Source organism: Pieris brassicae, chromosome 10 (genome assembly GCF_905147105.1).
Source record: "Pieris brassicae chromosome 10, ilPieBrab1.1, whole genome shotgun sequence".
NCBI lineage: Eukaryota > Metazoa > Arthropoda > Insecta > Lepidoptera > Pieridae > Pieris > Pieris brassicae.
The window spans coordinates 18,540,833-18,565,047 of NC_059674.1; the positions used below are offsets into that span (position 1 = coordinate 18,540,833).

The 24,215-nt window shown below is 33.3% G+C and overlaps 1 protein-coding gene across 2 annotated transcripts; it reads left to right on the forward strand.

The window, feature by feature from the left end:
- Nucleotides 1-12,526: 12,526 nt before the first annotated feature.
- On the forward strand, nt 12,527-21,867 carry LOC123715315 (galactosylgalactosylxylosylprotein 3-beta-glucuronosyltransferase I). 2 transcript variants are annotated; one of them, XM_045670277.1, is made up of 6 exons: nt 12,527-13,082; nt 13,239-13,392; nt 13,693-13,752; nt 14,059-14,190; nt 15,114-15,335; nt 19,427-21,867. In XM_045670277.1, exons 1-6 carry the CDS (start codon nt 12,895-12,897, stop codon nt 19,589-19,591), a joined length of 921 nt encoding a protein of 306 aa, XP_045526233.1. In that variant the 5' UTR covers nt 12,527-12,894; the 3' UTR covers nt 19,592-21,867. The 2 variants fall into 2 exon arrangements, with proteins under 2 accessions (XP_045526233.1, XP_045526234.1); XM_045670278.1 differs by lacking the exon at nt 13,693-13,752.
- Nucleotides 21,868-24,215: the final 2,348 nt, after the last annotated feature.

Here is a 24,215-nt window from a genome sequence, read left to right on the forward strand (position 1 = left end):
TAAATAATACATTATTTTAGCAAACAATCTTGAAAAAGATTATTAAATAACATAAATGTGTGTGATGCTAAAATTTTTAGGTCTGGGCTTCAGATTTCTGTACCATCTATTGTTAATGTAATAGGCGGGTAGATCAGCCTCCTGTGCCAGACACATGCCGTGTACGTTTAGGGTAAGGCAAGCCGGTTTCTTCACGATGTTTTCCTTCACCGTCCAGGCGAATATTTAATGCGCACATAGAAAGAATGTCCATTGGAACAAGTCCGGGATCGGCCCTACGCTAAAGTCACTAGACCAACACTGCCACACAACAAGATGATAATTGTCAACCTTAAAAAAGACAAACGATTTCTAATTTATCCGCAAATGGATCAGGAACCAAACTAGCAGTAATCTCGATACCAAGATATGTGGCACTCAAAGCCACCTACAATGTCGCGAGTCTTCAAGACCTTTAACTTTTTTCTACGTTAACAGAACATATATTAAATGCGTCAATGAATATTGTAGTCATTATTATTGTTGGCGTTTTACATAGCTATAACAATTTCATAGGTTCCCTAGAAACGTACATTCCGTTTTGCTGCGTAACTAATAATTAATGTATTGATATTTATGAAGTAACGTCCGAATCCGATATCCAATATACTAGATTTAATTGTTGTAAGTCAAATGATATGATTGTATTCAAATTTTTAACGATTGGTTGAAAAGATTATTGGAGATCTCAAACCAGTTAGCTTTAACTAACGGCTGTTAGTAAATATTACTATTATTCTTATATACACAAAACACTACACAGTTTTGAGTTTATCGTAAAGTTCTTAAGTGTTTTCAAGACAAACTGAAACTGTACAAACTTCAAAATATGTTCATTAATTGTTGAGAGCACTTCAAACAGTTACATGTATCAGTTCAACGATTCTGAGGAAAATTCAGATGAGGTCTAAAATTCGATGACATCTTTAAAGTACTCTCTAGTATTATGTCGTCATATTGTTTTAGATAGAAAACAACTTTATGGTTAAGACGTTAGTGGGCTGAATAAATATAAAAATTGTGTTTTGTTAGTTTTCATTCAAAAATGAATATAATTCCAAACAAAATGTTTCAAATTTTATATATTTGAAAGTTCAACACGGAACATTTCTCAATTAATGCCTATTCAACAGTGCAAAAAAGAAAAAAAGGCTGTTATAATTTCCTGAATTAAAATAATTAAAGTATTAGGATGTACACAGAGTAATTATTATCATATTCCACGTACTTCGCGTGATGATGCGTGATGGGGTTTTGTTTGCCGGTGAAAACATATAGCTTCTTTTCGGTATCAATTAAAGAATGTGTTTTTGGGCTTTACTGATTAGAAGCTATGGCTGTAGCAAAGTTGTCCTGTCAAGTTCATAATATTATAAATTTATTTATAGGTACAATTTTGTTATGTTTAGAACAATGGTAGTATATTTTAGAAAATATCTTACTGGATAATAAGAAATTTGTTGGATTAATTAGACGTTTTTTTCATTAACTAAGATTAAGGGGGGTTAGTCGTTTTAAATTTGTGAATTTATTTCGATTTTGTATTTTATTAAACGTGATAAAATATTTTACGAAACTATGTAGACGACATATCACAGAAAATGTATAAAAATATTTAACGTATGTGTTATAAAATCGCAACTAATTTAAAAACTCAAAGTCCAGAGCCGAGTAGATTTTTTTTCTCATCACAGAAATTAAATTCCATTCAAAATACCAAACCGGGAGCTAATTAAATTCTGTCGAAATCGGGCGATACCTTATAATGATTTTTTAGTGAACCGCTCCCTTTGATAGATGTTAAAGGTCCATAAGTCGGAAACCTCGTAAATGTAATTTCCTGATTTTCCCTGATTGAATATTTTATTAAGTGAAGCCGATGAAGGCAATTGAAAATCTTTTTAAGTGGGTATTTGTATTTGATTCTAAAATGCGGTCTAAATTATTAATACTTGAATATTTTACGGGTATATCATTCAATCGAATTTATGTGAATTATATTTCAATTAATATGTGTTTTTTTATGATAATGTAGGTATTACAAACAACAATCCGAAAACAAAACAAAAAAATGGTTGTAACAGCAAGCGTCGTTCTACATAGTTAATAATAATATAACAACTTAATTTACATACTTTGAAAATCCATAAAATTACATTTCAGAATTGAGTGGAGGAAAATATGAATAGCACCATAAGTTTCCCGAATTAGCGTTATGAAGTTACGGTTGGTTCAGTGACAAATAAAAACAAAAGAACCTTATCGATATGAAACTACGGATAATTAAATAAATAATTTCACAAAGATTATATTCAGTTGATACGGAGTTTTTTTTTTCTACAATCTATGGCAACTTATCAACTACTTTATCTGTGGCATATCTTATTTTGCGCGATCTTTGCGATTGCGATTAGTTTAGATAAAATAAATATTGTATTATTAATTCGAGTATATCAGAGTAATTACTATGTTGAACTAATTATGCAACCAATAACGGTTAATATAGCCATGTTCAGGGCTGGTAAACACACTGATTTAAATGCTAATTTCTCGAGAAGGCAAAGCCAAAGAACATTTTGTCCATTGAACCTATTTTCTTATATTATTAAACTGTAACTTTGTTTAGTTTGACTTGAAGATGCACTGGCTGGACAACTGTTTGTGCTATTCGCTTTACATAAAGCAATATTAAATATAATTTAAACCTGCTTACCTACATATAGGTTAATTACTATTAACGATGAACCATTGTAACAAACGTTTCGTGACTACTCAACAAAGGTGTGCTTTTTTTATAAATGAAGATTAATTGTTATTTTCGTGTTACCACTGGCAGCGGCCTTCGGAAGTATTACGATGACTTCGGGAAAATCATAAACGTACAAAATCACCTAATTCATATATTTTACTAAAACTGATTAAATGAACTAAGTTATATAGTCGTAATAGTTTAAATTATTTATAAATATTACTAGCTAGGCACTGGGAGGCTGTTTTCTTCTTGCCTTGATTGAAAAATTACCTATATAGATGTAGCGCCACTATTTTTTTTAAATGAATCAAGTTTTATATCGCTTAACTATTGCCAATTATCAACATATGAAACTATTCGACATTATATGATAAATACAACTTAATTAGTAATAACCCATGAGCTACAAAGACGTGGTACAAAGCATCATTATCTCTAAAACTACACAGCATATTTTAATAAGGTTTTCATCAACAAACAAAAGTTTAAGACAAAAGTCTGTATGTGTAAAATCTTAATATAAATATATAGCTTAGATCTTTTCGGCAGGTTTTTCCCCTTTTAAGCGAACCAAGTCTTTAAGCTTGCGATAAATATTGTTTAACATTTCATATCCGCTTGCTTCACTTGCTAGTTTTTCGAGCTACTTTGCAATTTCCCTTTTAACTTTAAGTGGTTCCATTTATAAACGCGTCATTAATACTTTAAATCATATTGGAACTGAATTATTACACAATGAAATAACTATGTAACGCTAGTATGATTTTATTAAAATTTTAGAACCGCTACAAAAATCTGTATCTATTTCAACGTCATTTGTTTTTTCTGCACTGCATGGTTTTATAAGTCTCAATTTATTTATTCAAGACCGTTACCAAGCAACATCGTTATGTTACAATTTGTAATAATTGTTGTACAGTCTTCAATCCACCGTTTTCTATCAAAACAAAACAATTACAGAATAAAATCTTTTCCTTATACGTTTCTCTATAAAATCACCAATTAGTAGAATATCCTATTACCCTCATCGAAATCCTATTTTAACGTTAATAACTCTACTTGTTAGCGGTTAATAAGGTTTAGTGGTTAAATTAATTGAGTTGTCCGGATATTAATTTAAGTCTCAATTGATATTTATGATATTTATTGATGGCCATCATCAATTTTATAGTAGCTTCTTTTATCTGCACTCAAAATTTGTCTAATGGTATCTTTTATTATGTCTAAAGAGTGCAACTCTGAAACGCAAAATAACATGCTCTCAGAGCCTATCAATGATATATTTGAAGCCAAAACCTCACGTTTTGCAGCTGAACATGGATAGCATTAGATGTACTGAATACTGAACTTTAATTTAGACTGTCAAATAATACAAAACAGTAATGTAGATACGAAGAGATCACACAGCCTTTTCATACATGGTTAGGTTAATTCTATAAGCTTTTATTTCAAGTGAATTAAACAGAAAGCGCTTTAAGCAAACACTCTCATACAACTGTTGCTACAGGCAGAATATCAAATGGCCCCTACAAATAAGCCTTTGTAAATACGCCCTAACCGCTCTTTATATAGATACAAGAAGGTTTTCTTTGATATTCTATTTTTAATTATTTTAATATTCAGACCTGTAAACTGAGAGGTTTATCGAGCGAATTCGCGACTTTATCTGCGGAGAATTACTGTTAAAGAAATATTATTTTAGTATCACTATTAGTATAGTAATAATCTAATCTTTATATGGCAAAATAGCATTTTTTCATCATCGGCTTATTCCGTATCACCTCGACGTCCGACGTTCCACAACAGAGCAGATATTTAAGGCAATTTTGATCGCGCACCTAAAGTATGTGGAACCAGCTGCCCACTGCAGTTTCTCCGAACCAATTCGACTTAGGGTCCTTCAATAAAAGATCGTACCAATTCTTAAAAGGCCGGCAACGCACTCGCGACCTCGACGCGTCCTCTGGCATTGAGAGTGTCCATGGTAGGTGGTATTACTTAACATTAGGTGGGCCTCCTGCCCGTTCGCAGCCTGTTCTATAAAAAAAGCTAGTTTGTTGCAATCTGACTAAATTGGATTTTAAATTTTTTTCACATCCCAATGATATATAATGTGAACTCAATTTCCGGACTTAGCCCCTCATTTGGTCCGATGTGCAAAAAGGCTAACTAAGCTAGCTTCTTCCAGAACCTCAGAGGTCTCTTGGACACTTCGCAGGCTTCACAGATCGACCTCACTGCTCCGAGGAGTTCTGTTCGTTAGTAGGCCATAGGCACGCATTCCACCATTCGATTTTACGTGGTTAAATCCGATAGAAGCCATATCATTTAATTACTTTGACAGAAAATTACATTATACATTATCTGATTTTACATAAGGTAAGTCTGGTACATACATCTTGCTAATTTTGAAAAATTAAATTAAATTATTCATGGAACGACCGCTTTCCGTTCAAAAGCTACAACAGGAGCACTATACTAGAATTGTGCTAGATTGCGATTTTCAGTTAAAACGCCTAAAATAAATCAAATTACATATATAATCAATCAATCGCCTCAAAAGTAAATCTGGGATCAATAAGTTTCAGTCGAAATTCATATTTTGTGTCAACGTTGATTTATCACGGACCTTGGCGTTAGGCCAAATGCTTTTATTATGTATTCATGTATGTTTATAATTAGACTTAAAATGGTTTTGTATTAGTAGATAAGTCTAATTAATTAATATACCGTATACACAATATATTAAAGTAATATGCAGCTTAATGTCTTTGGTAATATTTAATTCCCAAACCAATAAGGTGAATTTATTACGAAGTGATATTGAATTCTTTTAAAACACTTCCTGCCGAGAAAGCTTTTAAAAACGAATGAATATAAATGACAATGCATATTTAATTTTGCAACATATTATGCTCGAATGCTTGACCTAATTTGAGGCTCACTTTTGTGGCAAATATGAATCAACGATGCGCTAAAAAGGTCCCATGTTTGCAATGTTTTGCATTAAAATTTAGCAAAATGTCTATTTATAACTACAATATTCGTTAATTGATTTTTCTGGTTAGCCGTTATTGTATAAAATGTCAGTCTGTAAACTGTTTAATTTATTTAGACACTACATACTCGTACAGTACGATCTCGTTAAACATTCATGACTATTTGTCGATGTCTGTTAGTTTTCGTTTACTATATTTATTATAATTAACAAATCATGGAATATAATACAACATTTACATATAGTAAATTATGTATACTGTCATAATCTAAGCTTAAGCAATAACTCGTGGACTCGCTCAATATTACCTGCAAAGCATGTAACATATACATTTGTTAAAAATATATTACTTACCAAATCTGGAATCAGTTGAGCCTCTGCGACGATAATATCATATATGGAGTTAAATAGAATTTATTAAGAAATAGTCAACAGGTAACAGTCAATATATTTCAAAAGTATAACAAGTCTACATCACGGTAACAAGAGTCCGTGTTAAGGAGAGGAAGACCAAATGAAGCGTACTTAGGTACATAAATAAAAATTGTAGAGTAGACATAGCAGATCACAGACGTGGAAAAAAGCGAAGGCCAATTAAAACACAACAAATTCGCGCGCGTATCCCTACTTTTGTGAAAGGCAGATTCAACAAGTGGTTTGTTGGGCGGGCGCGGTGGGTCCTTGGGACGACCACACGGCGGGAACACTCGCCCGCCAATGTTGCAGAGCCGTTCCCGCCTCAGAGTGCCCAACTGCGCCTGTGTGCGCCCTGGCCTTACACAGCAACCCTTATTGTTATTTGCGTCACTGTAAATGTGCTTATGTGTGCATAAATCTCTTTGTAAGCCACTGATGTTTCAGTATTGATGCGGGTGTGTGTGTCTCTTTCGTGCTTGTGTGACGCGCCCACAGGTCTAGAGCAGGTGAGCCCCGGCGGTCCCCAGCCATTAGCACAGTCAATAAACATAACAGTACAACTTCTGTAGGCACTCTTACAAAAGAGATAGGGGAAAATATACGGATTTTAAGGTAAGGAAACATTTAAACACAGTAAATCTCGTTAAACGTTAACTGTTCTATATTTGAAATTCAGTTAAAAAATGTCAGTTGTTACTTTAGGGTTTTCTGTTTGACATACTGTAACAAGTTTACCTGCATATATATGCGTTGTCCTATCTATAACGGTTCTACAATGGAATACCTGGCTAAACATAAACTACCTGCGTCCTTTAAAGTATGGACGTATTCGTCCACAATGCCTGACCCCTTTCTGTCACAGCTCAATAGAACTTTGCATACCTTGCCTGCTATATCCACACACATGTTACATTATGTTCAAATCTTTGGTACATTGTATAAACAATACGTTACACATAACGGTGTGTATTTGCATTTCAATAATGTAAATAATATAACAGAAAACCAATAATTATCCTGTATCAGTTTTCCGTTAAGGGAAATATACAAAAAAAATGGTTTATTAACTTATTCCATAAAGTTTCGATGATAAAATATGCACTATGAAAATTATATGCAAAAAGCTCTGTAATAAAATCACCTTTATATTTAAGGAAAGGCGCTTAAAATAGTAAGGCTACTTCCAAACTTGGAAGTTCATATTTTATGTATGATTTTCAATCCATTAACCTAATGCAAAGCTCCAATATTGTTAAACGAGTTCCATGTAAGCTCGTAGCGTGGCTCGTAGCGTGGCTCGTAGCATCAGGCGCTACATTTGCTACTTCCACGTCGTAGCGATAAGTTTACAAAATTCATGAGTAGAAGTTCTACGAAAACGATTCTGGTCGTAACTATTTGACTTGAGAAATTTTAGTCTCCAATATTGAATTAAGTCTTGTAAGCTATATTATAAAAACCTTTTTTGTATATTGGAGGAAATATATTTATGTAGTAAATATAACTATATAGTCTATTCTTACTAAAAAGACGACTAGAACATATGCATTGTAGATTATATTATACTTACAAGTAATTTTCTACAATCGGCTATATATAACTATTGCCTTTTTTTGAGAGGAGCCTTGTTCCCATGACCCCTATAATTGGGACATTTTTTTATGTCAACACTCTAGCAATAGACTTTCCGGTGTTAAAATACCAAAAAAGTATATGTTTAAATGTGTCAATATCGCTATGTCAAGGTAGCTTCGCTACTTTGCAGCTGGCGTGGCAAAACTTAGTTAATTTAAAAAAAAATTGGCAGCGTCAGCTTTGATCATTTAAAATTCGTAATAGTGATACTAGAACATGGACAATCTCTTTTAAAATACCAAATAAAAAGGATTTCGCGCTCAGGAATACTACATGTTAAGGTAAAAGCTGCTTCGAGCACCGGAAGCATACGCAGCCATGACAAAATTGTCTGAAAATTAAAAATCCCCAACAGCAATACTATACTGAAGAAACTTTAAACGCCCTAACTGATTAAAGGCTCCATATACGAAAAAGGTATTTCAGCAGATTCTGATGTTTGTACAATTTTTTTGTAGTTTTTTTTGTACTGATTTTTTAACACGTTGATGATAATGGTACATAATTTTCCCAAACAAAATAAGATTTTTCTAATATTTTTCAACTCCAGAACCATAAATAAACAACCGCTTTGCCTTTGTATGGCAGCCAGCTTTTATTCATCCATTTAAATTTTTTTTAAATGACGGCTATCGCCCACGGTCTACATAAAAACTTTGCAGGCCGTTGACAACTTTCGACCTTCCAAAAATTTCCACCTGATTTTCCTTTTCTTAATGTAATTTTCTATTACTAACAAATAATACTAACTAATTGTAATAAAACAATCGGTATTTTTTTTTCATACAACGAGATTCAAAATTACTTTTGAGGGGATATCCGGGTATAAAAATAACATCAACTGCTGACTCCCCTTTATAACATTTGGCCGAACACCATCAACCTGAGTATTACCGTTTTCGAGGGCTGATTTATTTATTTACAGCCCATGCATGGCCAAATTCTAAAAATAAACCGCCCTAGATTCCCTCGTACCACTACCATTGGAACCTCCATTCTTGAGGGTTTAAGATTTGTCGAGGGAAAAGTAAATCATTAAGCCACTAATTAGACAAATGTAGGTATATGTTTGCCATATGACAAAAAAGGTAAAATAAAAGGATTCTCCAGTCATCCATGTTAGGTAAAGTTTTTCCAATTCCTCATCGATGTGGAGCATTGTCAAAAATTTCAGAACTCAGCGGCATTTACAGTGAACACTGAAGTGTCGGTATGTTATTTTTGTCACTATTTTTGGACGTGTCATACGAGGCCCTTTTTCGGATAAAAAAAAGTTCCTTCATTTTGGTGGCGATATTTAGATTTTCTTCACCCAATAACGAAGCTTCTTCTTTATACAGTTTCCGCAGTAAAGTACTTAAATCAGAGAGTTAATTGAATCTCTAGACAGGTAATTTAATTAAAAATCGATATTCAATCAAGTCGTTAAAGTTCCGTCAGACAAGTGAGTGAACGAAACGTTTAACGAATTTCCGAAAGCGACAAGACTAACCTAACCTAACCTAACCTAAACTAATAATTTACAATAAAGCAAAACACGGAATTTCCAAGCTCTCAGTTCTTCACGATCACACCGAAATAACAATAACAAATGAAATAATCATTACGGAGTCTTGTTTTACCTTGTTAATGAACACGCTGGGTTTCGATCAGACACATAGTTTAACGTTTTCGACGCTGCTTGAATATCGATTTTTAATTAACTGTCTAGAGATTCAATTAACTCTCTGATTTAACAACTTTTCTGCGACAAATTAATAACCACATAGTTCTCGAATTACAGCTACTTGAATATAGTGACGTAACGGACCATTTTAGGCATACCGTTTTACTAAAACTTGATTATTATCCGATACCTAGATTTAATTTACTAAAAAACTTGTATATTTAACAGTATTTATTTTATCAAATTAACGTAAATTTAACGCAAAATATGAATAAAGATTTTTCGTTAGTCCATTACGTCACAAAGCAAAAGAATCTAACTATTCCTTTAAACCAGTTCGGCATTATTTTCACGAGCTTTATTTATCGGCTTTCGGCTGTTTATGATTCAGAACCCATCAAACCAGGATCGTGAAGGTCTATTATTTATGAAAGGTGAGTTGATATTACGTTTTTCAACATTTTTATACAAAATTTACTGAACTTTCCTTGTTGACAAGGAACCCAGCACTAGCGCAATCTTTGATCCAATTCTTTGGGCCAATTCGGTTTCTATCATATTTCTGAAAACTCCTTGGGGTCCCCCAAGTCAGAAGCTTCAGGAGCTTTTTCTTAAATTATATGCCGCAATGTCGTGCGAGGCACTTACTCCCTGCTGGCTGTGGCAATTGGCATTCCATACCTAATTGCGTTTAACGCTAAAGTTATTTTGTGGGGTGAGTATTAGGAATAATTTCCTTTTCACTTGATTTACATTTTTCGAATTCGATCATAATTTTTTAGAATACATTTTATTTCTGAAAATAAACAGGAAATATCACAAAATTTATAGGAGAATATCGGGTTTATATGATAAAAATAAATGGGGTTCCTTGGGGGCCTCCTTTTTGGCCAGCCATGTGACGAAAGGTAGAGAATTTTACACTTTTAGTGCCGTTAGTAACTGGGGGAGGTAATGGGGGAGAACGGATTTAACATCTCTCCTGTCAACCTCACCTTCTCGCGCGGACAACACACCATCCGCAGCGATATTCCTGTACCGTGGTCCCCCTACTAGATAACAGACGAGGCAATGGCGACCGAGCAGTGGCGGTATAACCATATTCCTGGCCAGAGATCAGAAGAGGCTACAGCGGCCTTAGGGTTCCAATAACCCCTAAAAAAACTGACGCAGAAGGCAATAGGAAACCACTGCAGCTAATCTCCCGAGAAAATCGTTATGGAAGTGGACGCAACAGAATCACGATTACCATGCAAACCGCCTAGCTAGCGGTGCCGCGCCGAGACCGGGGTGAGTGGTGGGAAATGTAATACCGGCCATGATGGAGCATGGTCCATAAAATTACGAAAATACAGAAGATAGGCACGTGAAATGTTCGCGGGTTGCTAAAACCCGGTAAACTTAATATCGTGAAGAGAGAAACCACCAGATTCTTATTCCTAAGCATCAGAATAACAGTATGATAGGGTATGAGGCAGTTAGCGACCACATTATGTCTATGAAGCTCAAAGCGTCACCTGTAAACTTCAATCTAATACTGGAAAGTTTTTACCAAGATTCACAAGTAACCATTGCCAAAACCCCCAATAGAGAGTTACATATAACAATGAGTGATTTTAACTCAAAAATTTGCGCAAACTCTGCCCAGTACAGCAAATGTGTGGGAAGCTTTGGACTTGGGGTACGTAACGAAAGAGGGGAAAGATTCATGCAGTTCGCAGACGAGAACAATATGGTGGTGGTGAGGAGTCTATTCCAACACCATCCCCGTAGAATGTTCACCTACAAGTGAGCTGGAGGAAGAACAAAAAAAACCGGATCGATTACATACTGATAATATCACGTTTGCGCACCTCTATTCCTAATGCCCACACGCTTCCTCCGAGTATCGTTCCGATCACGAACTCGTTATCGCAAATATGAGGTGGAAGCTCAAAGTCGCTCGATCCTCCAAGAAGACAAGACGGATTGACGCAGCAGATATCGAGAAATTGAATACAGCTAATGAGCGGAATGGAAATCAGCTGTCTGCTAACATCCAAGCCTGCTGCAGGTGAGACCACAATTCTCAGTTTCATAGCATTTGTGACGAATTTAAAAAACATGCTATGAAGCATGAAATGAATGACAAAAATGAAGTGGTAACAGAACTCGAAAAAATCGCTGAAACGAGGAGCTATTGCCAGTCATTGTTCCTAGATCCACAGTTGCGACAGTCTATAAACACAGAATTAGAGCGAGGAGCTGAAGATCTGCCATAAAATAGTTGAAAAGCAAAAAAGAAACTGGCAGAGTTCCTCTAGAGACAATTATAGCCTTAGAAGAACGTGGCGACCAGATGTTTCATCTCATCTGTAATAAGGTGTGGCAGACAGGAATTTGGCCTTCCGAATGGACACACGCCAAATTCATACCCCTGCACAAGAAAGGCTCATCGACGGAATGTAACAATTACCGCTTCATTGCTCTGATACCACATGCTAGCAAAATATTGTTACATATTCTCAACGAGTGCCTGAAAACCTATTACTCTAAAGTGATCGCTCCAGAACAAGCCGGTTTTGTGAAGGGGAAAGGCATTCGGGAACCAATTCTCATTTTACGACAGATCATGGAGAAGTCAAGAGAATTTGATAGGCCCATGTTAATTTGCTTTGTTCATTTCTCCAAAGCAAGACTCGGTGAGAGGGCCAGTTCCATGGCAAACTTGTCAAAAATGGTCCTGAGTTGGCTCCGGTCCTAACACGCCTTTTTCAGTACCAGTATTCGCTCAGCTCAATCCCGAAGTGCGGAAACACACGCTACAACACATATCGCTCGAAATATTTGATCGACAGCCGCTGACATTGACGTCTTTTATATACAATATTGACAAACAATATTGATTATAATTATTGACAATATCAATCTAACGCATAATGCCATGTGTCATTTGAGTTTGATTATTAACTGTTGTTTGGTGAATGACATACTTTGACATTTGAATTTTGATGACATTGTAATTGGTATTTCATTTTAACATCACAAACATTTTCAACACTCTGAAATCGGAATCGAAAGAGTGAGTTTAATTAGGAATTGGAAACGAATAGCTTTGTTTGTGTTAATTCTTAGTGTTATGAGTATAACTTAAAAAATATTCTACACATCCTAAAATTTATAGTGTGAGTAAGCATCTCATCCGATCCGTGTGCCGCATAAAATTGAAAAATCTTATCTGCATTCACAGTACGCGAGAGAAGATACATAATATCCTTGTTGAAGATACATATTGCTTTTTTGTCATCAATGAATATGCAGTGAAATGAAATCATAATGCGTTACAATTTATTCGCGTTAGTACTAGTGGTTGAATAGACACGGTAGCAGTTACTACAACTGAATAAAATGCCTTTTGTTAACATAAAGAAGCAATATATAGCAATCGGCATGTTAGTTTTCGTGGCTTTATTTTTCTTCAATACTCGACCGGCTTTCCAGTGTCAGATAACTCAGGAAGTGAATACATATTTGCCTACAATTTATGGCATTACACCAACCTATGCCCGACTAGCACAGAAGGCTGATCTTACAAGGTAAATCATGATTGTTTTGGCCTTGGTTTGAATTTGTTCTTGCTTATAGGATTGATTACTGTAAAATTGAATAACAGTGAGACTAATAGATTAATATATAGACAAAGAATATAAACTATGAATTAATGTTTATTTTACTCTAAAATATTTTTTTAGATTATCACAGACACTTATGTTAGTTCGAAATTTTCACTGGGTTATAATTGAAGATTCTGAAACTAAAACTAAGCTAGTTGAGAATCTATTAAAAGAATCAACATTAAAATACACTCACCTCAATGTCAAGACGCAGAAATCGAAACATTCTACTGTAAGTAAAAAGTCTTTATTACTAAACTTGTCCCTTTTCCCAATTCCAATATCATTTAATGTAAAAGCAATTTTGCTATGTTAGGTTTTGAGTTTTAAATATAAGCTAGTTGGTTTTGTGATAATTTTTAATATTATTTCAATGCGTTTGCTGTTCAAATGACCTTAAACTACGTAAAAATCAACCTTAGACAGTTGAAAATGCCAAGGTTACATTCTATTAAAGAAATTATTACTAATTGTGTTGTTTGTCTGATATTATAGGCATTTTTGTCATCACCATTTTTATATCTCCTTTCAGGGATTGGATATAAATATATGTGTTTTTAAGACATCTAAGTACTACACATCTTGGTATTGTGTATGTTAATACTTGTTTTGTAATATTTGTTTCAATAACATTTAACCCTATGTAATAGAACTTGAAAGTGTTTGAAACTTATTATGATTAAACCAGGATAGCAAGTTGTCCTTTTTAATTTCTTTTTCTGCATGCTGTGTTTCTTGAAATATAGAACTAATATATATACTAGTATTAAAGACTTAAATAAAGAATAATAATTAAAATTTAATTTAAATAATAAAACTTTTTAATCTATTATGTAAATAATACTTTCTAACAGAAGCTGTATATTTACATTCTTAAAAGAGAAACTATAATTTCCAGGCAAGTGGTGTAGAGCAAAGAAATGCAGCCTTGAGCTGGCTTCGAGATCATTTACGGCAAGTAGAAGACAAAAAGGGTGTTGTATACTTTATGGATGATGACAATACCTATGCGTTAAAAGTCTTTGATGAGGTAATAAAAACACTAAATATAATGAAGCGCTCATTGAATTTATATTATCTATTCTTACTTTAGGGATTTTTGTGACATTATATCCTTATAAAAATCTTATTAGCAGACATCTTATGCCTATGATTATAAAAAATATATTAGCCCACTCGGGTTCCACTTAAGCGTATTATCTATTTAGAGTCGAGACTTGTGATAATAGAATCTGAATCTAAGGCTTCTGTACTGCTACGAAGATCTCAATAGCAATAAGTGCTTATAGTTCTTGTTGCAGTATATGTAAAATATTCACAATTTTAAGATACTATTAATACATTGTGAACATGTTATTCATAGTTGTTTATATTTTCAGTGACAGGTATGTTGCATTTGAAACATTATTTATAATTGCATTGTTTGTATAAACAAGCGATCAAAACATCTGTATTCTCATAATATGTCAACCTATTAATTGGAATTAATACATTAATTGTTGTGTAACTTCTATTCAAAGTGATATGTTAAGCCATTGAAGATACAAAAGTAATTTTTTTATGTCTTATAAATTTTATATTGTGGCAGTTTTAAATTTGAACTTAATGGACACTTATAAACGTCAATAAAGAAATGTATATGAAATGCTTCTAATTTTACATTAACTGCCAGTTCTCAAATCAAGGGCATAGAACGGTAGAGAAGCTAACTGCCAATAAACTCTCCGCCACTCTTCTTTAACTCACAGTTTTTTGTTTAATACAATATTTGTAAGGAGTTGCAACCATTGCAACATATGACATCTTCAGCAATTAAAAATTATGGTCATAATACAGTAAATTATTAATTGAATGTCTTAACATTACATAATTTACTATGTGTCAAATGAACAGTGGGGTATAAAATATAAATGGTAAAACACTATATTGCAAACAATTAAATGCATTTTTCAGATGCGAAAAATTAAGAAAGTCGGCGTTTGGCCTGTCGGGATCGTTGGTGGTATGAGAGTGGAGATGCCTTTAGTCACCGATGGGAAGGTGACCGGCTTCAATGCAGTTTGGAAGTCGTTCAGACCATTCCCAATTGACATGGCTGGTTTTGCAATTAATGCAACACTGTTTTTGAACCATCCGGAGGCGAAATTCTCGAGGAAAGTCCAATCTGGTTTTCAGGTAATTGTTTGTCAAACTAAATCTGTCTTATTTATCATCCCTAAAGTGCAGTGGTGGCGACTTGGTGATTCTTTTCTTGTGTTTTTTCATGTCAGGTATTTATGATAATACCACAGTTTTGGAGTATATTTGCTAAAAACACAAGTTCTTTCCTCTTATAATATAAGTAAAAGTGTGATAGGTAATGAATGAATAACTTAAAGCGTATTTTCCTATGTTATATTACACATGCAAAATACTCATCATTTTCATTTTAACTTTATTTTAAAAAATGTTTATTGCTTATAAATACCCATCATTTTCATTTTAACTTTATTTTTAAAAAATGTTTATTGCTTAAAAATACCCATCATTTTCATTTTAACTTTATTTTAAAAAATGTTTATTGCTTAAAAATACCCATCATTTTCATTTTAACTTTATTTTAAAAAATGTTTATTGCTTATAAATACCCATCATTTTCATTTTAACTTTATTTTAAAAAATGTTTATTGCTTATAAATACCCATCATTTTCATTTTAACTTTATTTAAAAAAAATGTTTATTGCTTAAAAATACCCATCATTTTCATTTTAACTTTATTTTAAAAAATGTTTATTGCTTAAAAATACCCATCATTTTCATTTTAACTTTATTTTAAAAAATGTTTATTGCTTATAAATACCCATCATTTTCATTTTAACTTTATTTAAAAAAAATGTTTATTGCTTAAAAATACCCATCATTTTCATTTTAACTTTATTTTAAAAAATGTTTATTGCTTAAAAATACCCATCATTTTCATTTTAACTTTATTTTAAAAAATGTTTATTGCTTATAAATACCCATCATTTTCATTTTAACTTTATTTTAAAAAATGTTTATTGCTTATAAATACCCATCATTTTCATTTTAACTTTATTTAAAAAAAATGTTTATTGCTTACAAAGTCAATGTGGTCATTTTTTATAGAACCTCGTTTATTTTAATAGTGTTACATTATAATAATATTTATAAAAGCCTTTACTGTTGTAATTACTTATAAGTGTGAAATACTAAATAATTAACACTAGAAAGAAATACTAATAATTAATCGAAACCCGGTTGGTTTTTGTTAAACAGCTTGTCCTTGGACATAGACCTCATCTAAGGGCTTCCACTCTACTCTGGTTCTAGCTTTACGCATCCACATAGGGCCAGCTACTCTTCTCACATCATCTTCCCATCTTTTTATTTGACTTCCTCGTTTTCTTTCGTCACAGCGAGAAAGCCATTCCGTAACTCCGTAGAAAGAGACCAGCTCTCAAATATATATATACATGAATCAATAATTTTTTTATAGGAATTTCATAGACAATGTGTGGGTAATAATAATAAGTGTAAAAAAATAAATAATTACTGTTGCCGTAATCATCAAATAAGTAAATCAAAGAAGCAAAATTATTATTTTTTTAATTATTAAAAAGTCCAGTTAAAAAAATAAAATATAACAAAAATAATTTCATTTTAAAATGTATAAACAAAAAAATTCTAATCATTAAAGGTATAGGCAGCGTAGTTCACAATTTAATCACAAATCTGGTTTGATAATTGAATAGTTATGTTAAGTATTATACTTCCTCCTGATAACATTATCTATGCACAGAGCAAATCTATTTCAGTATAAATGAGTAATATTACGATAACATGCGCCTAAAACATTTTTTTTTTCCTATATTGATTTGATGGGTGAAGGACGCCCATCAAATCTTTTTTTTCTTGTTTTTTTTTTATAATAGGCAACTAGGTGATTAGCCTTTGTCCGATTTTGGCCTTGTCCTACCGGTTTTCTCACGATGTTTGCCTTCTTAGAGCAAGTATTGAATATAAGTTCGTTGATTCGCGATTCCACTGCACGGCCAGGTTGAGTGTCACAGGCTCAAGTCAATCCTGCTCTTCCTGTTCAAAATATACTGACTTTATATTTCAAAACACAATTATTTTTATAACAATGTTTTTACACAGTCATCTGTTTCGATTCTCAGATCTCTTATAACAGAAAGAGAAAAAGACTGATTTAGATCATATGATTAATATATTAAACTGGATTTATTTCAAATTCATGTAAATTTAGGTGTAAACTGTAGTAGTATATTCTATATACAAATGCGCATCAACACAAAGTTGAATGTATGAACACAGGAAATCCGATAAAATAATGATAGTGTGAAAGTACTCTTTATCACGATTGACCTTAGACCCCTTTTATCGTTTAATTGTTTTGACCTCATTGCACACGTTAACTGAACCATAAAAATTGATCTCGTGATACCAACAAAATGTTGTTATAGTATAAACATATTTATTACGACCTTGGTTGTGGCGATCGTTTAGTTATAGCGAAGTTCAATTTTTTAAATTATTTGTAACAAATTCCTATACATTCCATGCCGATATTGGAATCGGAATCGTCCGCCAGACTTTATCTTTCGTTTACAATGACACAGATGGTCACCAACATTCGCCGCATGCGCAATGGCTTAAAAGCGTCGCACAACCGGCAATCGCTATCCTCGTCTGACAAATGATGTTACGCGTTAACTCTCTTTCACTCCACCTTAAATATGTATCATCTTTAACAGTCAACAACCCTTATTTGAGGCCAGATTTAATTAGGCATATGCTAATTAAGAGAAAAAAAATCACATATATAATTTATAAATGTATTTTATAAACGTATAAATGGATCGAAATCATATCTGTTTACGCTGCGAAGAGGTGAAGTCAGGTGCGCAGCGGCAGCCGCGATTTTAGAAAATCTTTATATAATTTGCCGTGTTGTAGACGTTATTTAATTTAAAAAAACAAATGAACGAAATTTTTATAATAAGGTGATATTATATAATGATTAGTTTCTATCATATAAGTGAAGTCAGGTTTTAATGAAATTTTTTGCACTACGTAATTTTAAGTATCGTAATAACTATATCGAAATTTGACGTGGCTATATTACAATAATTGTAGAATATCAATTCCGTCAAAAGGAAATTATAATTGTTTTTACAGACATGCCTTCATTTGGCTTCTTTGTCATCCTCTTAATGTTTAATAATTTGCTAACGTATTTCCATATTATATGTTGTTTACATTATAGTTAGGTAATTTCGTTACCTAATAATTATTTTTGCAGTAATTATGTCAAACTCCATAGACGTAATTTATAAATATCTCTAATTTATACATACATCTAATCTAAATCTCAATAGCTGTACCGCCCCTTATGTGCCTCTGCAAGTATCGTTCGCCATCCCAAACTATCTCGCGCTTCTTGCAACTTCGTACACAGCTACGGTCTACCGCATTTTCTCTTAGCACCAATTTGTGTGTTAAAAAAGGACTTTGGACTTCTGAACCACAGTACTTCCAAAAAATCTATTAAAATAATTTTGATAGGCAACTTGGTAGATATATATTCTCCTAATTATATAGAATATACATAAAAAATTGGTTATTAGCTTATAACCGATGAACGTACTACTCCTGCAGCCGGATCTCGCCCTAATGTGAATTCACTCTGAGAACATAAATTATGCCGGAGTCAGCATTCAGTAGGCGCAACGTCTTTGTTAAGGGGGATCTGTGGAACGAACTGGTTTTTGTATAATAATATTGCGGGTATGTCTTGTATATCGACGATCAGCACCGAGCTTCAGCGCGACAGAGTCCTAGAATTCTAGCTTTCTAATGGGGTTTCGACGAATTCTGGCTTAAACGACCTCTGTAGTTCTATCAGCACGCGGCTTCCCCGATATTTTCTGGTCTTCGACAGACGAACGTACGGCTGATACCAAGTTTTTGAAGTATCTGGAATTTATTACCGGCGGTTCCCACTTTGTAGAAGGCAATTCCATATTGTAATTTGATAATGAATACGAAAAAACTGTGAAATGGCGCCAAATCGAAAGAAGTTTTTTTAATAATTTACACGTTCCAAATTCAAAGTGATAAAAGTCGAAAAAGAAAAAGGTTTTATATAATAGTATTTGTGGCCAGCCTAGTTATATACGTTTAAAGAGTTTCAAAGAAAAAACAAATAAGTTACGAAGTGTAAAATATCTTTAACGCATTACAGGAAAGCGAGATACTGAAGTACTTCACCACTCGAGAGGAACTGGAACCTTTGGCCGACAACTGCACTAAGGTGTACGCTTGGCACACGCGAACCCAAAAACCCTCAATAACGAACCCGAAGAAATTAAAAACCCCACCCATTCCCGACGATCACATCGAGGTCTGAAGCTTCAACGGTCACGAACAGGCAGAACGTGAGGAATTTCAAAAATCTAACATTTCTCGAGTCTCGAGTTTCGTTCTTGGGTAAGTACTTCGACCGATTACCAAATTAGCGATCGGCCAGAGACAAACTACGTCATCTCAGCGAAACTCCATAAAATTACAGTTTTACATAGATAGGATTCAACAGGAGAGCCGATTTCAGAATGAAACTGCATCATTACCAACTATTGTATAGCATGAATTCAATTAATAAAATACTTTAATCGAATTTCACAGTATTGTATGAACAAGATTGAGCAATAAATACGAAACGTTTAAAATTAAAAAAATATGTTAAAATAATTAGCGTAAGATGTTTCGCGTTCATTATGTAAGATTACCAGTCACAGAATCATGACATAACGAAATATATAATTGTAGGAATATGATATACTCCAATTAGTACATTAGCTATATACTTAGGAACAGATTATTTTTATGCTGTTGCAAATTTTTTTTTTCTTATATTCTTCATGATTGAAAGAGTGGCTTGAAATTGTATTTTTTATTCCCAGTATTATTTTGTTTGGTATTATTTTTCAAATATGTTTTTTATAGTTTTATACTAAGTGCTATTCTTCGCTAGTCTAATTATATATTCGTGTTAACGATGTCTCAAAATACTTTTTGTATACATCTTAAATATGTTCTCGAGATTATAATAAGTAAATAATGAATTAACAACTCATTAAGCTTGGTCAACAATGGATCCTAAGTCTGTCATTTGACAGCGCTTAATTGTCAAATGTGTCAAACTTCAAACAGAAAAATGATTTTTTTTTTTATAAAATAGGGGGCAAACGGGCAGGAGGCTCACCTGATGTTAAGTGATACCGCCGCCCATGGACACTCTCAATGCCAGAGGGCTCGCGAGTGCGTTGCCGGCCTTTTAAGAATTTGTACGCTCTTTTCTTGAAGGACCCTAAGATTTGACAGCTCTTAAAACGATTAAAGTTTGATTGACATTCTGTGTCACTTTGCTCGCTTGTCCACTGCACAAAATTTGTTTTATTACTACTTAAGATGCATAAGTCTCGCAATAGTTTATAATGGCGAAATATCTTGCATCGATGATGCGTAAATAGCCTATTAAATTAAAAAAATCAAACCAAAACTTTGGTTCTCATCCAATCAATATAATGCGATTCATTTTTCTCTTTTGATCAAATAACTTACAGGCTTAAAACGGAAAAATGAACTTAATAACGAATCGTTTGTAATTTAACTGTCAATGGTAGGTTTAAGTTAATTTACCGTAACGAGTACTCTAGGTGGATCCTAATAACGCACAAAACGTATCAAACTAGCTCTAGCTCTCTAGTTCCTCTTAGAAATTTAGACAATAGCTGTTCTAAACTTTGGTAGAGAATTTTACTTACAAAGCTCATATTTATTTAGCCGAGACATGGGAAGGTTTCGAACTAGCGTTCTAACGCCCACTGTGAGCCAGTCTGTTCTCTATATAATTGTATATAACGGTGGCTGAGTATACAACGGGCCTAATATATAACATTAATAATTATATTAAGTATTAAGCTACGACAACTGCAGCCTCTGACAGCAAACGCATTGGGTTTTAGTTCCGAAAATGGCCGTGGAGCGCTGCTCAAAGTTTTCAAATGAAAACGACTTAACTTACTGATCGTGATAGGGTCCCGTTGACTCTTGACGCAGCCGATTAGGTTTAGTTATTGAGATTACAATTAGTCGCTCAAAATTGAGCAATCAGGTGTTTGGGTTGCATAGAAGACGCTTCTTAAGTAACAAATTTCGTTTGAGATTATCGTACAACGCATAATATTCGTAGTTAATACGCTCAAAGTCGGTCTGAGTTTTAGTCTAAGAATAGTGTTTGTACTTATGTAGAGTTAACTTTGAATTCTGTGAATTCTTCACTTCCATTATTATATCGAACAAACGGCCGGAGCCAGCCTCTTAGCGTGATTGTTTCGTTATTATGTTTGAATTTTAATTGTTTTTAATTATTCTTAAAATTTAGTTTTATTGAAATATATATTATAAAATATTGCAATTAGAATGTAAAATTTCGCAGAGGCCTAAACATTTGTAACATAGGTGGCGCTAATTAAAATATGCAATATGATTAATAGAATAATTCAGCAATATCACCGTATTTATTGTAATTAAGTATGACTTTTAACAGGGATTGATTGCTGTCTTAATCTAAGACTATATCGCAATGTGTAAGGTTTTATATTAAAATGTGAATAAATTATTCTACAGAATTGTTGAATTTTTATTTTGGGCTAACGCTCGTATGTCCTTTATTTTCCTATTTACCAATTAAAGTAATGCCTAATTAATAAAAGATTAACTAGAGAAAGGGCCTGTCTAAGATAGCGTTTTCTGTATCCGATAGTAAAACGTTTCGTGACCATCCCCAGAGACTCTTAAACCTAAAACTTACCATTATGTGGTATAAAGTACTGGAAAGTCGAAAATAATATTATCAATAGAGCGTAATTCAATCCTCGTAATATTTATAACGTTAGTAAAGATTAGTTTTCTCAATGTTTGATTCGTGTACTAAACTTTAAGTAGCGACACCTACAGCATGACAAAATAAACAAATAGAAAATGCATCTAAGTAGGTTTCTTTAAGGGCTCGATAGATGGCGTGATATTAAGTTTACAATTAAAAGTTATATGGAGGTAACATTAAAAGACGCAGTTAACATAACATTAATATACATCACACGTAAAGCGGTATGATTCTAGGTTACAATCGCTTGTTCAAACAAAAATCATATTTTTCTTGTTCGATACTAATCGTATATTTCGAGGGTCGAATCTCAATAAATGGATTTCAATTATTGATTTTTCGTAATTAACGAAATACACTTTCAAATACAGTAGGAATTAATATCCATTAGTCACCGAGGGCTCGTTAGCTCAGCGGTTAGAGCATCCATCTGAATTTCAATAAGAGAAGGTCGGGGGTTCAAATCCCTCACGAGCTGGTATTTTTTTATTTATCTAAATGATTTTTTTTTTCAAAAACGTTAGTTTTTTAATTTAATAATTGGATTTATTTGGCTCGTTATATTATCTACAATATTCATACATTAAATATCCCTTTAAGATAATCTGGCCTCAATGATGGCTGATTACTTAATGAGTTATACCAGTGTATGCCTAACAAAGATGCAACATAATATAAATTCGTTAACAAATTTAAGCATTACCATTGTTAAGCTTAGAACCGTACCGACCGACCATCATAGCAAGAGATAGGGTGTTAGATGGAAGGAAGTCGTGGGCCGGCATCAAAATACAAGTTGTTAAAAGTTAACCTTTAGACATACAGTGACCCCTGTAGAGGAAGCTTACGAACCTTACTAGTTTAGCAATGAACGTCATTATTAGTGTAATTAAAAATACTATTTGTCGAAAAATAGGACAGGATATATTTCGAAAAATTCGATGTGATTCCTATTCAATATTGGAGTTTACTCCTTAAGAAACGATTTGAGTTATAAGGCCCGGTACGGAAATTTTATGAGGAGTAAAATCAAGTGTAACACGAAAAGTTGAGGCGTTACGTAGAAAGAGACAAACATATATGTCTATAGGATTGAACTCATTCTCTCTCTAAAATTGGATTTATATTGTTTTGTAACATACTTTATGTAATACGCTTTATTGATGTAATATATGTATACCGAATAATAACAGATATATGTTTGTTTATCTTATCATTTTAGCAGATGCGTTCATTTACCCTTTTTTTTCTATTCGATATATATCATAATTATCGTTCGTAAGGAGTAAACTCCAATCGTGCGTCGTAGCTGACACACACACACACATATTTTTATCTTAAAGAGTTGCAATGTTTTGAATTAAGTTGTATATACTTATTAATTTCTTGCAGCTCAGCAGCTTCTGTCAATTTTAGTTTAGACCAGTATAAGATTACCTAATCATTATAATCTATAAAAAATACACATATTTTCACGTACACCGTAGGGATCTAATGAATGCCTTTGAAATATACAAAGGCCACTGATGAGGAATCGCAGTCCCCACAACAAGCGCATTGATTACTCTCCGATGCATTATAGATACTGTGTACGTGACCCAATTTAATGTTCGTGTAGTTTGTTTTAACCAAGAAAATCCTTGTTTACATAATCCGTCATGGACGTAACCAGAAATCGTGGTCAGTGAGAGACTCGTCCACAATTATCTGAAATCTGGTAAGAAGCCATACATAATATACAATTTTTTATCACCAGTAAGGTAGCCTTAGACGTAGTCGATATCATAGCTGAACAGGACATGTAATAGATAAAACTAGTTCGAAAGAAGTTCATAAATATCTAATGAAGCTGATTGGTTTGTTCAAACTCACAATTACGCAATAACCATTTTCAAAAAGATATTTTTGGCAAAACGTTACAAATTATAAAACAGCAGTGCAGAGCGGTGTTGGCGTAAAAGCTTCAGCGTGAGACTCTCATGGCTTCTTAGGTGTGATCCAATGGAATTTATTTAACATTTAACATTCGCTCGAACAGTGAAGGAAAACATCGTGAGTAAACCGGCTTGCCTTAGACACTAAA